The sequence below is a fragment of the Panthera leo genome, chromosome D4 (genome assembly GCF_018350215.1).
Source record: "Panthera leo isolate Ple1 chromosome D4, P.leo_Ple1_pat1.1, whole genome shotgun sequence".
NCBI classification, from domain to species: Eukaryota; Metazoa; Chordata; class Mammalia; order Carnivora; family Felidae; genus Panthera; species Panthera leo.
The window spans coordinates 55,750,407-55,762,531 of NC_056691.1; the positions used below are offsets into that span (position 1 = coordinate 55,750,407).

Here is a 12,125-nt window from a genome sequence, read left to right on the forward strand (position 1 = left end):
AATATGACTTCCCAAACCTAAAGCAGTATGAACAAGTCAAATGACAACAGCAAACTCCCTCTGGGATTCAGGGAGGAATAAAGCTTAGAATCTACCCTCATATCCCATATATTAGTTTATCCTTAGTAAAGAAGTTTGATTATAAACGTGTTGTGGCAATTGTTTCAGGAATTAATGGATTCTCAAACTAGCAAGTATAAGTCTGATAAAAAAAAAAAAAAAGATATTTAGGGAATTCTCTGAGCTAGTTGCCCAACCCCTGGGGTGCTCTACCCCACTACACCACCGGCTGAAGTTGTCAGTACACTGGAGAGCCATACCCTATATGCCATGCATTCTGCCTGGCAGGGGCTGACCAGGTTCCAGGTCCTTCCACCCCAGAACTATTAGAAGACTGACTCCCTTCTGGACTAGTAAACCTTCCACTTATGGTGACAATTTGAGGAATTCCCAAGTGGAAAATAATTTCTCCTAAGCCCCATTTCAAGTAGGGTTCTTCAGGATGCTTGAAGGAAAAACCCAATTCGAATTAGTTAATTCAAAACAGACAATTTTAATTGTATGCAACTGGGGTAGTTTGGGTTTAGGCGTGATTGGACGAGGACAAATACACACATACAAAAAAGGGTATTTATATACTCTCAGAGTACTTCCCTCAGAAAGCATGTATTAATTATAAAGTGTAGAGTAGTACCTTCACATAGAAACTTGTCAGAAACCACCATTCCTAAATTTAATCAAAACTAACAATACTAGTAAGGGATACACTGGTATCATGTGCCCTCTAATATGATGCACTGAGAAGGTCAGTGATCATCACTTTGTGGTATTCCTATCAAAAACAAATAACAAGTTTACTGGAATTAAAACACCAGATAATAAGAATCTATTCATGAGTAAGCTTCTCAGACTGATATAAAAGGATATTCTACAAAAGAGTCCATATGCTTCTAAAGCATTAAGGCCATGAAAGACAAAGTTTATTCCAGATTGATGAACTGTTTTAGAATGAAGGACACTAAACAGACAAAGTAACTACATACAATGTGTGATCCTGGATTGGATCCTAAACTAGAATAATTTTTTTTTTTTTTTTTTTTTTGCTCTGAAGAACATTACAGGATAACTAGAATTTTTTAGATAAGGCCTATAGATTGCATCAATAGTAATTTCCTGATTTTATTATTCTAAGCTCCCTAAGAGAATCTTTTTTCTTAGAGGAGATATACACTAAAATGTTAAGGGGCAAAATGGCCATTATATTGGAATTTATATTCAAAGGTTTCAGAAAACACAATAGGATGTAACATAAACAGAAAATGATAAAACAAATGTAAAATACTTTCAGGAAATCTGAGTAAACATTATGTAAAATTCCATTGTACTTTTTAATTTCAAGGTAAAATGTTCAAACCAAACCCTGAGCACTTTTATGTATATTTTATTTTCCAGCAGGTAACTTTTAATTCTGTAAAAAAAAAATCCAAGTTCTTTTCCACATTTACATTATCAACTGCTTTTATATAGAATGTTCCTACCCAAATTTTCCCATGGCTTTCTTCCTCCTCAGCTTAAATCCCACCTCCGCTGAGACCTTCCCAGGCCACTCAATTTATAGACCCTACCGGTGTATCTGGCTGGCTCTATTGGTAGACCATGTGACTCTTGGTCTAGGGTTTGTGAGTTCAAGCCCCACACTGGACATCTAGCTTTATTACTTAAAAAAAAAAAAAAAAAAAAAAAAAAAAGGAAGGGAGAGAAGGAGGAAGAAGCCCCTTACTGACAGTTGACCACATCAACAATCAATTTCTTAAGTCAAAAAGTGATTTTACTTGACAGTCTCTTCTCCTTTCCCACCTAGAGTATGAGCAATCATGTCTTATTCACAGCTTTATCTGCAGCAATACAACAGGTATTTAAATATTAGTTGTTGCATTTAAGACTGATATGTAAGTCCAATTACATACACATGGAACTTTCTCATAAACTAAACTACCGGGGTGCCTGGCTGGCTCAGTCAGTGGAACATACGACTCTTCATCTTGGGGTTATGAATTTGAGTCCCACATTGAGTGTAGAGATTACTTAAAAATATAAAAATATTCCCCTCAAAAACCCTAAACTCTTATTTTAAAAGACAATATAACATCACTATTCATTTATAGGAAACAACCCAGCGATTCATTAATACATTTAAGAACACCACATTTTGTCAAATACTCTTTGTACCAGAACCCAAGAAGCCATATAAAACAATGCAAAAAATTTTTAAATACTATGTTAGCACACAATAGGTAGTCAATAATTACTTTCCAAGTATATTATATAGAGCATATTCATGTATTAATTTGTTTTAAAATACAGGAACTAAGGGGTGCCTGGGTGGCTCAGTTGAATGTCTAACTCTTGATTTCAGCTCAAGTCATGATCCTAACTTACGGGACCAAGAGGCATACTCTGCAGGGAGCCTGCATAACATTGGCTCACTCTCTCCCTCTGCCCCTCTCTGGCTCTCTCTCACTCTCTAAAATTAAATAAGTAAATAATGAAAACTTATTCCTAAAGATATACAATACTAATAAGCAGCATTGGCTCCTGGAACACAGAATTAGTTTCTACTAATTACTATATGTCACATGACAAAGACCTTTACCCAGAATACTCCAAATCTCAGATATTTAACATGATCTTCAATCTGAACTCAGGATTAAGTCAGTATCATTGAGGGAAAACTTCCAGTCATGCAGTAGGTATTTAATATATATCAGCTAAATTCCACATTTTGTACACAAAACACAATTATTATTTGATGGCCAAGTTACCTTTGAATGGTCAACATTTATATAGTTCCAAACATTTTGACACCAAAAACCAAAGACCAGGATACTTAGGACAGTGCCAGGCACAACTGCTATTTCCCTCCTCTAAAGAAGCTGTTGTTTCCTCACAAAAACACACAACTCACAAGATACTTCTCTACAAACTTTTAAACAAATTATAGTAAAATACATCTTACAAGTGTCACAATCATTCTTGCTACTCTGAGCAAACATTCAGCAAATGGTACAGAAACACTAGGCATATAAAGGGAATTTATTTTTACTTCATTTGCTAGAGAGCTCATACTTTTCATGCTATAAAATATACTCCCATATTATACGTATGATTTTTCATTTAACACAGATACCAGATACGTTTTTGATTTTATTTTTTTAATTTACATCCAAATTAGTTAGCATATAGTGCAACAATGATTTCAGTAGTAGATTCCTTAATGCCCCTTACCCATTTAGTCCATCCCCACCTCCCACAACCCCTCCAGATTTAAGAGTCTCTTATGTTTTGACCCCTCCCTGTTTTATATTATGTTTGCTTCCCTTCGTGTTCATCTGTTCTGTGTCTTAAACTCCTCGTATAAGTGAAGTCATACGATATTTGTCTTTCTCTAATTTCACTTGGCATAATACCCTACAATTCCATCCACATAGTTGCAAATGGCAAGATTTCATTCTTTTTGATTGCTGAGTAATACTCCATTGTATATACATACCACATATTCTTTATCCATTCATCCATTGATGGACATTTGGGTCAAATTCTTAACATAAGGTATCCCAGAAATTATAGGTTACCATATTGAACCCATGCTGTTTCATAATATTTTTTAAGCCAATACTATACAGATAAAGCAATAAATAAGACAAGTTTTATTAGCACTTTGAAATTTTAGCAAATTTAGTCATAAATGTAGATTAGTATGCTGAGCGGGAGTCAATGTGAAGTCAGCAAGAGGAGCTCACAAGTACTGTCGAAATCAAAAAACAAATGCAGGGACGCTGGGTGGCTCAGTCAGTTGAGCATCCAACACTGGTTGAGCATCCAACATCGGCTCAGGTCATGATCTTGTGGTTTATGAGTTCAAGCCTACACATCGGGTCTCTGCCGCCATCGTAGAGCCTGCTTCAGCTCTTCTGGTCCCCCTCTCTCTCTGCCCCTCCCCTGCTTGCACACACACTCTCTCAAAAATAAACATAAAAAAAAAAAAAAAAAGAAGAAGACGGGGTGCCTGGGTGACTCAGCCAGTTAAGTTTCTGACTTTGGCTCAGGTCATGATCTTGCAGTTCGTGAGTTCAAGCCCCACATTGGGCTCTGTGCTGACAGCTCAGAGCCTGGAACCTCCTTTGGATTATGTGTCTCCCTCTCTCTCTGCCCCTCCCCTGCTTGTGCTCTCTCAAAAATAAACATTAAAAAAAAAGGAAGAAAAAAAGGCAATGGAGACCGTAAAGAACTGTTTTTAAGTACACGCTACACAGCTTATACTTGTTTTTAAGTATACACTGTATTTTGTAAAGTTTATTTATTTATTTTGAGAAAGATAGTGAGTATGAGCAGGGGAAGGGGCAGAGAAAGAAGAGAGACAGAATCCCAAGCAGGGTAGAGCCCAATGTGGGGCTAAAGCCATGAGATCATGACCTGAGCAGAAATCACGAGCTGGACACAACAGATTTAGCCACGAAAGTGCCCCTAAGTACACACTCTAAAATCTGCATACTACACAACAAACCAAAAATAACTGCAAAACGACAGAAGAATGAATGGTTTTAAAAGACTAATTAAACAGACCATAAGAAAGTAAATTAAGGTAATAAATGACTTACAAGTGAATTTCTGGGTTACATAAAACAAAAGACATTTATCCCTTAATTATTGAAGTGACAATTGCACCACAATTAACTATCAAACTGTACTAATATTTACTAAGCAAAATAATTGTGTTTTTGTGTATATAGGGTACTAAGTGTTTTCCCCCTCTTGCCCTGTGCTGGATGTGGGAGTCAAAGCAATTGAAAGAAATCTCCAGACACAGACCATTACCATTCCAAGAACTTGCTTAAATATGTTTAAATATAGGTGTTAGGATATACAAATTTTAACTCACGTTTACACGTGGGGTATATGGTAGGCTGATTTCTTTTAAGTCTAATCTGATTTATAGGGGCACGTGGGTGGCTCAGTCAGTTAAGCATCCGACTTCAGCACAGGTCATGATTTCACAGCTCCTAGGTTTGTACTGACAGCTCAGGGCCTGTGGAGACTGCTTTGGATTATGTGTCTCCCTCTCTCTCTGCCACTCTCCTGCCTATGCTCTCTCTCTCCCTCTCAAAAGTAAATAATAAGAAAAAATTAAGTCCAATTTGATTTACAGAAGGTCAATCTGAATCCCTCACCCCCACTTTACATCCTTTTTTTTTTAAAGATTTTTTTTTTTTAACATTTATTCATTTTTTAAAGTGAGAGAGACAGAGCATGAGCAGGGGCGGGGCAGAAAGAGAGGGAGACACAGAATCTGAAGCAGGCTCCAGGCTCCGAGCTGTCAGCACAGGGCCTGACGCAGGGCTTGAATTCACAGACTGTGAGATCATGACCGGAGCTGAAGTCGGACGTTCAACCAACTGAGCCACCCAGGTGCCCCTTTACATCCTTTCTTAAAAAGGATTAGGTACTGGGGCGCCTAGCTGGCTCAGTCCATAGAGCGTGTGGTTCTTGATCTCTGGGCTGTGAATTCAAACTCCATTTTGAATTCCCAAATGCATAGAGAGATTACTTACAAAATAAAATCTTTCAGAGAGCTTAGGTAGCTCACTCTTGATTTTGGCTCAGGTCATGATCCCAGGGTCATAGGACCAAGCACCAAGTCAGGCTCCGCAATGAACATGGAGACTGCTTAAGATTCTCTCTTTCCCTCTGCCCCTCTACCCAGTTCGCACGTGAGCGCTCTCTTGCGCTCTCTCTCTAATAAAAATAATTAAATAGGGTTGCCTGGGTAGCTCAGTCGATTGGGCAACCGACTCTTGATTTCAGCTCAGGTCATGATCTCACAGTTCATGGAATCAAGCCCTGCATGGGGCTCTTGAGCTGTCAGCACAGAGCTAGCTTGGAATATTCCCTCTCTTACTCTCTCTGACTCTCCCCCAGTGATTTTCTTGTGCATTTATGTTCATGCCCTCGCTCAAAAATAAATTTTAATGTTTATTAATGCTCCTTTTAATAGGAGCACCTGGGTGGCTCAGTCGGTTAAGAGTCCAACTCTCAGTTTCACCTCAGGTCATGACCTCGTGATTTGTGAGATCAAGCCCTACATTGGGCTCTGCGCTGACAGCCCAGTGCTTGCTTAGCATTCTTTCTGCATGATGTGAAACATGACATCCTAAAAGGACAAATGACACAGTTCTGAGCAAATAAATGGTAAAAGAAAAAAGAGGTGGTACAGAGATGTTAGGAAGAAAAATATTCTAGATTAGAAAGAACATGCAATGTATAAACCTTGTTTCAATCCTGCCTCAAAGAAATCAACTGTGAAAAGACATTTAAAAAAAATTGTTTTAATGTTTATTTATTTTTGAGAGAGACAGAGACAGAGTGTGAGCAGGGCAGGGGCAGAGAGAAAGGCAGACAGAATCCGGAGCAGGCTCCAGGCTCTGAGCAAGCTGTCAGCACAGAGTCCAACGTGGGGCTCGAACTCACAAACTGCGAGATCATGACCTCAGCCAAAGTTGGATGCTTAACCACCTGAGCCACCCAGGTGCCCCCAAATTTTTTAAATAATCATAAAATTTTTTAAAAAATCAGATTATTAGATGATACCAAAAGTTTACTATGACTTAAAAATTTCTGCAGACAAGGTAGGAAAGAGACATATAAAGCCAATATGGACAAAAATCTTTAGTTATTGTTGACTAAGAGGGAGTATACATATGGTTCATTTAACTACTCTCTCCACTTTTGTCTAAGTTTGAAATTGATCATAATTTTGTTTTATTTTATTCAGATTTTATTTTTAAGTAATCTCTATACCCAACATGGGGCTCAAACTGACAATCTTGAGATCAAGAGTCACGCACTCCACCAACTGAGCCAGCCAGGCACTTCCGAGATTGATCATAATTTTAAAAGGCTAGAAAAGGGAATTATAATTAAAATCTGTTAGATAATTCCAATCTTATTTTGACTGTGCCTGGCAAATCAGTACATAATTTTGCCCTTCTCTGATCTCTGGATATCATTTACCTTTGGCCTATATAGTATTTTAGTGAGTGACAGTTTAATGAACAGCCAAGGTAGTTGGTGGTAGGATATATAGTGTCTACATTATTTTTGTGCTTAATAACACTAATGATCAAAAATTCTGTCAATACGCAGTGTTTATATGGAGAACAGTCACAACTGCATGTAACAACGTACCAAACAGTGGCATCTGGCCAGGTGGCAAACCTGTAACTCTTGACTAGGAGTTGAGAGTTTGAGATCCATGTTGGGTGTAGAGATTATGTAAAAATAAAAGCTTAAAGAAAAACAAGGGGTACCTGGGTGGCTTAGTTGGTTAAGCATTTGACTTTGGCTCAAGCCATGATCTCATGGTTCATGGGTTCGAGCCCCACATGGGGCTCTGTGATGACAGCTCAGAACCCAGATCCTGCTTAAGATTCTCTATCTCCCTCTCTCTCTGCCCCTCCCCCGCACTCACTCGCACGTGCACTCTCTCTCTCTCTCTCTCTCAAAAACAAACATAAAAAAAAAGAAAAGAAAAAGAATAGGGGCACCTGGGTGGCTCAGTCGATTTCAGCTCAGGTCTCACAGTCCTTGAGTTAGAGCCTCGTGTCAGGCTCTGCAATGACAGTTCAGAGCCTTGGAGCCTGCTTTGGATTCTGTGTTTCCCTCTCTGCTCCTCCCCCACTCATGCTTTCTCTCTCAAAAATAAGCATTAAAAAAAACCCACAATTAAAAAACTGGATCAAGCAAAATGTCAATTCTGGGAGGTCATCCACTGAACCAAAGTAACATCGGCATATTACACTGTGTATCTTGATTTTAGAACCCTGGGAAAATTCAGTCACATCTCTAAAGAATATGAAATTACGTTATTAAAGTGGCTTAATGACATGCCAGATTAATGAATGTTGAGAAATGATCACTAACATAGGGTGCCTGAGTGACTCAGTCGGTTGAGAACCTGACTCTTGATTTCAGCTCAGGTTATGATCTCACAGTTCATGAGACTGGGCCCCACGTCAAGACAGAGCCTGTCAGGCTCTCCACTGGCAGCAGGGAGCCTGCTTGGGATCCTTTCTCTGCCCCTCCCCTTCTCTCTCTCCTGAGCTCGCTCACTCTCTCAATATAAATAAACTGAAAAAAAAATTAAATAAAACCAGTATCATATGAGTAAAACACATCTGTTAAAGTCCAACATAGAAGAATTTAGTAACTTTTTGATCAGAGCTTCAAGTTTTATATTATTCATTTAAAGGGCTTTCTTGGCTTATTTGAAAACAACCACAAAATTTCCTCAAAATTACATGAATTCAAACAATTCATTCATAGCTATCAGTAAACAAATCAAAAAACTACACAAGATCAACCATTCTTTCAGAGTACACTGCCATGCCTTAGTGGAGAAGTAAGTATACCAATAGCTTGATCCTTCTTCCGAACACAACCATCTCCTTCCCTGTTATTCTGTCTTACCTCTGCCACGGGTTCGCTTGCCACGGTCTGAATGCTTGTCCCCTTGACTGCAATCAATTCCATTCTCTTCGCCTCTAACTATGGAAGAAAAGAGCACCTCTTGTATATAATCGTACGTAAGAATTATCAAAGGCAAGGACAAAAGAGTTTCACCAAATGGATCAGAAAACAGGAAAAAACAAAACCAAATAAAAGTGGATCAAAAACTGAAGACAGTGGGGCACCTGGGTGGCTCAGTTAAGCGCCTGATTCTTGCTTTCGGCTCAGGTCATGATCTCAAGGTTCATAAGATCCTCACGTCAGACTCTGTGTGCTTGGGATTCTTGCTCTCCCTCTCTCTCTACCCCTTCCCCAATTCGTGCTCTCTCTCAAATTAAACATTTAAAAAAAATTTTTAAAGACTGATGACAACAGATCTTGTTAAATTCATAACTGAAAATTCTGTTGGGAAATTTAAAATGATGTACCACTTTTTCTTTGTTCTAGTTGAACTTGGCCCTCCCCTAAAGCAAGTTTGCTTCAAAAAACTGCTTATACAGCTACATAACACACCAACATTGGCCCACTGTTTATGTTCAAAGCCTAGAAAGTCACAGAATAGTGAAACAGCAATACCAAAGAAATACTGAGTTGCTAGAAAAATTACGTTGGAGACCGGTTTTCTTAGGATGCTATCCAGTATATGTCAACACGGTCTTATCTTCTCCTCATCCCTTTATTGGCATTAATGACTGTATAGAATACAGAAATTTCATGAGCAGTACTGGCACAGCTTTCTCTCATCTCTTTTCCCATGAGTCATTGGTGTTGTCCCGAGTGCCTTTTTTGGCTACTCCATTTAAATTTGCCAAACGACTCCCTGAGGCACCTAGGTGGTCTGGCTCAGGTCATGATCTCACAGTTCATGGGTTCGAGAGTCTCACATTTGTGCTTCACCACAGATCCCACTTGGAATTCTCTCTGTCCCTCCCCTGCTCGTTTTCTCTTTCTCTCTAAATAAATAAACTTAAAAAAAATAAAATAAATAAATTTGCCAAATACCTCCCTCAAATCCCGATCTTGATGCCTTTGTTCTTCCCCATAATTTCCACATATAACATCATTAAAATGCAATATTCCTGCAAAACATGTTACTTCTCACTCCACCTACATTACAAGTTTTAGGAGAGCAAAAATTTGTTTTATTCATTGCCCTATGCCTATTAGAGTACCTGCCACATTGTAGGTAAACATCTGTGGAGTAAATAAACTAGCAAACATCTCTAAGATGATAATATTAAATATTTACCTTTTATTCACTCAAAATTCAGCTATTTTGGTATGGCTGCACAGCAGGTAGTGTTGTTATGGGTAAATAATTACAAACTCTGGATCAAATGAAAGAACAGTGAAAATCTTTCCTATTTGACAAACTTTTTATCAAACCCTTGCTTATATGAGTATGTGTTAAGTGGGAAGAATAAACAGCATCATCTATCAGGGAATGAAAAACCTAGTTTAAAATTAGAAGGTACACCTGGGGCGCCTGGGTGGTTCAGTCGGTTAAGTGCCCGACTCTTGATTTCAGCTCAGGTCATGATCTCACATTTTCTGAGTTTGATCCCCAAGTCAGGCTCTGCACTGACAGCCCGGAGCCAGCTTGGGATTTTCTCTCTCTCTTAAAATAAATAAACATTAAAAAAAAAAAAAATTAAAGGGTTCAACTGATACATAACAGAAAGCAGTCTTAAGAGACAACACAATTACCTACAGCTCAGGTTAAGGGCTAACATGGAACTGCATCAGTTAAAATTCTAATGAACTACTTAGTTGTAGCTCATTAAGTGTTAACTATAATAATAAACACTGCATTGAGGAACTAGATTTATGGGCATTCACTGGATCACTTTCAGCTTTACGGTGTGCATAAAAATTTTCATAATGAAAAACTGAGAAGAAATGTACTTACACTCTCTCCCACGATTGCCACCTCTTCCTTTCCGGTTGTTATTTCCACGTCCACGATTTATTTCTCTCTCATTTCTCTTCTCTCTATTCTCTTTGTTCTCTGAACTTTCTTTTCCAAAATTCTTCTTCTTCCCCCCTACAGTCTCCCATGAAGTCTACCAAAGATAAGAATGGTCAGAGTTGTCGTTCGAAGTGTATACACTCATTAAGGGTATGCACATGTATTTTTCAGACCTAATTACCCATGCCTTCCAACTCACTTGCCTAACATTTTAATTCTTATCCTCTGATGATGGAGACAACAAACCTCTTGCTAGGCTCCTATTGCTATATACAGCATATATATATATATATATATATATATATATATATATACACACACACACACACACATATATATTTATATATATACACATACATATACATATATATATTTGTGCTATATATGACAGCAACTAGCTGAATTAACATACTGTGTGTTGTCCCCCCACAGAGCCTTTTCCTGTGCTTTAAGGCTTTTACCTGTGATTTAAGACTAAAGTAACTGATGTTTCCCCAATTTCCCACACAATGCCATCCTCACCTTTATCAGTAAGCCTTAAACCTATTAATAAATGGATTTGCTCAAAGAATACAAATTACTTTTAAATACTCGATAAAATCTCAGAAAAACAACTTGCTCTTTTCAGTTAACCAAAATGACCATCTAAAAAAATTTAATGGTAAGCAAAAAAAAATAATAATTTTTTTTTTTTTTTTTAAACAAAGTACCCAAAGATAGTGTGGAGCCCAAGCCTGCTTCAGAGCCAGTCTGTCTCTCTGCCCCCCCCCACACTTGCAACTGTGTGTGCATGTGCACTCTCTCAAAAATAATTAAACATTAAAAAAAAGTAAACTACCCAATTCAACTTCAAAGACCTGTTCTAATGAGAAGTCAAATTATTTATATAACCTCCCTTCTCTGCCTCTCCTCTAATAGTACAGAAATCAGGGGCGCCTGGGTGGCTTAGTCGGTTGAGCGTCCGACTTCAGCTCGGGTCATGATCTCACAGTCTGTGAGTTCGAGCCCTGCGTCGGGCTCTGTGCTGACAGCTCAGAGCCCGGAGCCGTTTCAGATTCTGTGTCTCCCTCTCTCTCTGACCCTCCGCCGTTCATGCTCTGTCTCTCTCTGTCTCAAAAATAAATAAACGTTAGGGGCGCCTGGGTGGCTCAGTCGGTTAAGCGGCCGACTTCGGCTCAGGTTATGATCTCACGGTCCGTGGGTTCGAGCCCCGCGTCGGGCTCTGTGCTGACAGCTCAGAGCCTGGAGCCTGTTTCAGATTCTGTGTCTCCCTCTCTCTGACCCTCCCCCGTTCATGCTCTGTCTCTGTCTCAAAAATAAATAAATGTTAAAAAAAAAAAAAAATTAAAAAAAATAAACATTAAAAAATTTTTTTTAAATAAAAAAAAATAATAGTACAGAAATCAAATCAATCATATATATGTAAATTACTGAGAAGAGAACGCTATGTTCTTGTGAAAGTGAGTATTAGGATATCAATAAAGGTATTTTACTGAGAATTCCCAAAACTGGCCCATTTGTTTCTATTTACTTTGTCATTATTTAACTCATTCTCAAGAGATTTGAAGTTATTCAATCCCAAAATAAGAGCATA

At 38.4% G+C, this 12,125-nt stretch overlaps 1 protein-coding gene across 4 annotated transcripts in view; it reads right to left on the minus strand.

Annotated features, from left to right (window-relative positions):
• The window catches only part of UBAP2 (ubiquitin associated protein 2), a 110,857-nt gene that overhangs the window by 54,466 nt on the left and 44,266 nt on the right, over positions 1-12,125 (minus strand). For all 4 annotated transcript variants that reach the window (XM_042912827.1, XM_042912826.1, XM_042912825.1 and 1 more), the window contains exons 5-6: positions 10,472-10,625; positions 8,524-8,601 (exon numbers count right to left, since the gene is read on the minus strand). In XM_042912827.1, the coding sequence (XP_042768761.1) occupies positions 8,524-8,601; positions 10,472-10,625 (232 nt within the window). The remainder of the gene's footprint in view (positions 1-8,523; positions 8,602-10,471; positions 10,626-12,125) is intronic.